General features: G+C 49.9%; 1 protein-coding gene across 1 annotated transcript; it reads left to right on the top strand.

Annotated features, from left to right (window-relative positions):
• The first annotated feature begins 1223 nt into the window (after positions 1-1223).
• Positions 1224-2857, top strand: LOC6595929. Its single transcript, XM_026989946.1, has 4 exons — positions 1224-1333; positions 1393-1951; positions 2018-2367; positions 2425-2857. Exons 1-4 carry the CDS (start codon positions 1255-1257, stop codon positions 2805-2807), a joined length of 1371 nt encoding a protein of 456 aa, XP_026845747.1. The 5' UTR covers positions 1224-1254; the 3' UTR covers positions 2808-2857.
• The last annotated feature ends 374 nt before the right edge of the window (positions 2858-3231 follow it).

Genomic DNA, 3231 nt, shown 5'->3' on the forward strand with positions numbered 1-3231 from the left:
ACAGCTGACAACCGCCCGAAGCTCTCGGTTGAAAGTTGTTGCTGGCCACCAGCACCCGGCTTTTCAGCTGGGATTCGATTGTATACCACACACAAAGCGGGTTTGCTGGCTCCTTATTTAAGGTGCCACACAACAAAGCCACAGAAAAGAAAGTAAAAATGTAATAGAGTTGTACTCGTAGATAAAGTGGAGATATTTATTATCAACGGAAGCCATTGGGGAAATAGTTTTCACTCAAAAGTGCTCCTTGGCTCGCGGCAAGATGGTCAGCCATTGCTGCACCGGAACCCTCTTTGCCAGCCAGCTAAAAGTATTCAGCTGCTGAAGGCTGCGGCGGAAGTGCGTAGACAAAGGCGTCTAGGGATAAACGTTTTGTGTGTGAGTGGAAAAATCCCTAAAGCGAGGCGAAACAACACACGTATCCGGCGAGGCCAGGCATTATCCTGGCCAGCATTCCGTGCGATTTGCTCAACCGTTTCTTGACGTGAGTCAACATAAGTGCGGAGCGACCTCTAGGGTCCAGGTAGGGGACAATGGACTCGCAGACTCATACATACAAATTGCACTTTGAGCGCACACAGGACGCATGCAACTGGGTCAACGTACGCAGGGCCGTGTCCCATGCCCCCGTGGGGCGAGATAGTGTCAGACACAGAAGTCCTGAGGCGCTTTGTTCTGAGCACTGGCGATAAGCATCTGCCGCGCTCCACTGTCCGAGCGTCCCTCCGAAGCGCTGCCATCCAGAAAAGGCGCTTAAAAGGCATGACTCCTCGGACACGGAACACCTAATGACCCTCAGTGCGAGTGGGTGTGAGAACGGGCTCTTAATTGCCAGGACTAGCACCAAAATACCACTTTCCTTAGTCATTAATGAAAGGTGCGAAAGTTTTGAGTGTCTCACCTTTTTTTATTTTAATATTCCATAGGTATTCCATACCCTGTGAATACCCTCTCAGAGATATCTTTTTGGAACTTTGAACAGACCTTAGACCCGCGACGGTTGCTGTTGCTCTGCCACACAGAACTCAATTGAAACGCGCTCAAAGCCTAGCTCAGCGGGAATGAGAATCGCTCAATTGGGGTCTAGATGATGGGGCATGGAGCGTGGGCGGGTGCTCCTCAATTGCCACGAAACGAGATACATTTTTGTACAGAATGCCGTATCGCTTTAATTCGGCGATGACTGCCGAGCAAACAGCACGGAAAAATCTCTTCAAAGTCCAAACGTTTTCTAATTGAGTGTCAAGTTTAAAGATGATGAAAATAAGACTATTGCTGTTGCCGTTGCCGTTGCCGTTGCTGCCCTGCCTGCTGTTCATAGGTCCCCTCAGAGGTGAGTAGAAGCCACTCCACGACACATAAGAGCTGTACTACCCCCATATCATCCCACAGCCAGCTGTCCCATCTATCTGACCATCTCGCTGTCCGGCAAGGCCTTGCATGACTCTTGCCTGGAGGTCAACTGGGGTCCCGACTGTGCCGGGCCGCCCGAATGGATTGGCATCTATGGCCAGGATCCGACCATTTCCAACTTCCAGCCGGATCTGCGCATCAACGGCATTACCAATCGGACAGGCAAACTGTCGACGCCCATAAAGTTGGGCAAGCTGCTGTTTCCTGGAGGATGGAATCGTCAGGATAGCAACGAGCTGCCGGCCACACGGTACCCCAGGGGCAAGTGCCTGCCGCATTATGTGGCCAGCTACAATGGCACGGAGCTGCTTACCGTCGAGTGTCTGAAGATACAGCCCAATTGGATGGCACAGATCAAGGATGGGGACCAGATGCCGCTCAAGAGCCTCTTCCTGCCGGGCAGCCATGCCTCGGGCGCCTTCATTGCCAGCTACAGCAAGACCAAGTCGCTGCTCGTCAAGGACTATCTGGTGGCGCAGCATTTCGATGTCTGGTCGCAGTTGGTCTTTGGCATACGTTATCTGGACTTTAGTGTGGGGTGAGTATTGGCTCGGAATCGAATTGAATTGAATTGATGAAAAGATCATTCTCTCCGTCTCCACAGCTACAAGTACATGGACAGCGACAACGATGCCGACAATTTCTGGATAGCCAACGAGAACATGTTCATCATTCCCTTGGCGGGTGTACTGCGCGACGTTCGTCACTTTGTGGAGCGTTCTGGAGAGCTGGTCATCCTGGACTTTAGCTCCTTCCCCATAGGATTCTACAAGCATCCGGAGATCTATAGCTCGCTCTTTCACCTGCTGCGGCAGGAGCTGGGCGAAGTGGCCTACCAGCGAAATATGACCCTGGATCAGCACTGCGCTAACCGTAACTTTAGGCAGCTCCTGTCGCTGGGCATACATGTGGTGCTTTTGTTTCCCACCCAAGAACTACCCTATCCGGAGAACGGTAAGCTTTGGTAAAAATACCTTTGATGACTGACCTGTCGCTCTGCTCTCCACGCAGAATCGGGCCTCCTCTGCTCGCCATGGCAGCGCTTTAGCACCAGCTACATGAACATCTCCCAGACACTGGACTATATGCGACTGCTGTTCAGCAAGAAGCCTGATGGACCAGTCCAGGATGATGGCTGGATATTCACCGCCGTCAAGAGCATGGAGCAGACTCTCAACACACACAAGCTGCAGACGGCCAAGGAGAGGGCGGCAGTCATCAATCCCAAGGTGAATCAGTGGCTGAAGGGCCCATGGGGCATGAATGCCAACGTCGTGGCCATGGATTACTTCAGCAACACGAATATCGTCGATTTGGCCATAGAAGTGAATGCCCACAAGGCCTTCCTGCTGGCCACGAAGAACAAGTTTATTAACTTGGAAATATTGCGTTAAAAACGCCGAAAGAACTAAAAACGAATTACAAATATCGTTAATATATCCTATATCGTATATTAAATTAAAAACAGAAGTTGGCAGCCCCAAAAGTTCTGACCTATCGCCTAGCTAAGACACAATCCTCTTAGTGTGCATAAACTAACCGAAAAGCTTCTCTAATGCAAGAACCTTATTAGCAAAGCTTTAGCGAATACACGAACCGTCGTCTTTACCCGTTTCTTATTTGAATTCGAGTTTGAAATTGTACGGTCAACTGCCAATAGCCATTTGGCTATTAGTTTTCTCACGATTATCGTCTCTCCGTAATTAAAAACTGCGCGCAATCTAAGGTCAGCGCTTGACTTTTGAGTCATTGAAAATTGAATGTAGATCACCAATTTACATAAACAACATATCGGCTGACAATAGCCATTTACGTCAG

The sequence above is a fragment of the Drosophila persimilis genome, unplaced genomic scaffold (genome assembly GCF_003286085.1).
Source record: "Drosophila persimilis strain 14011-0111.01,24,50 unplaced genomic scaffold, DperRS2 tig00000431-arrow-pilon, whole genome shotgun sequence".
Taxonomy (NCBI): domain Eukaryota; kingdom Metazoa; phylum Arthropoda; class Insecta; order Diptera; family Drosophilidae; genus Drosophila; species Drosophila persimilis.

Coding starts and splice junctions, on each gene's coding strand:
- LOC6595929 (XM_026989946.1), top strand. CDS start 1,255: ATGATGAAAATAAGACTATTGCTGTTGCCGTTGCCGTTGCCGTTGCTG. Junction 1,334..1,392: donor GTTCATAGGTCCCCTCAGAG/GTGAGTAGAAGC, acceptor ATCATCCCACAG/CCAGCTGTCCCATCTATCTG. Junction 1,952..2,017: donor TATCTGGACTTTAGTGTGGG/GTGAGTATTGGC, acceptor CCGTCTCCACAG/CTACAAGTACATGGACAGCG.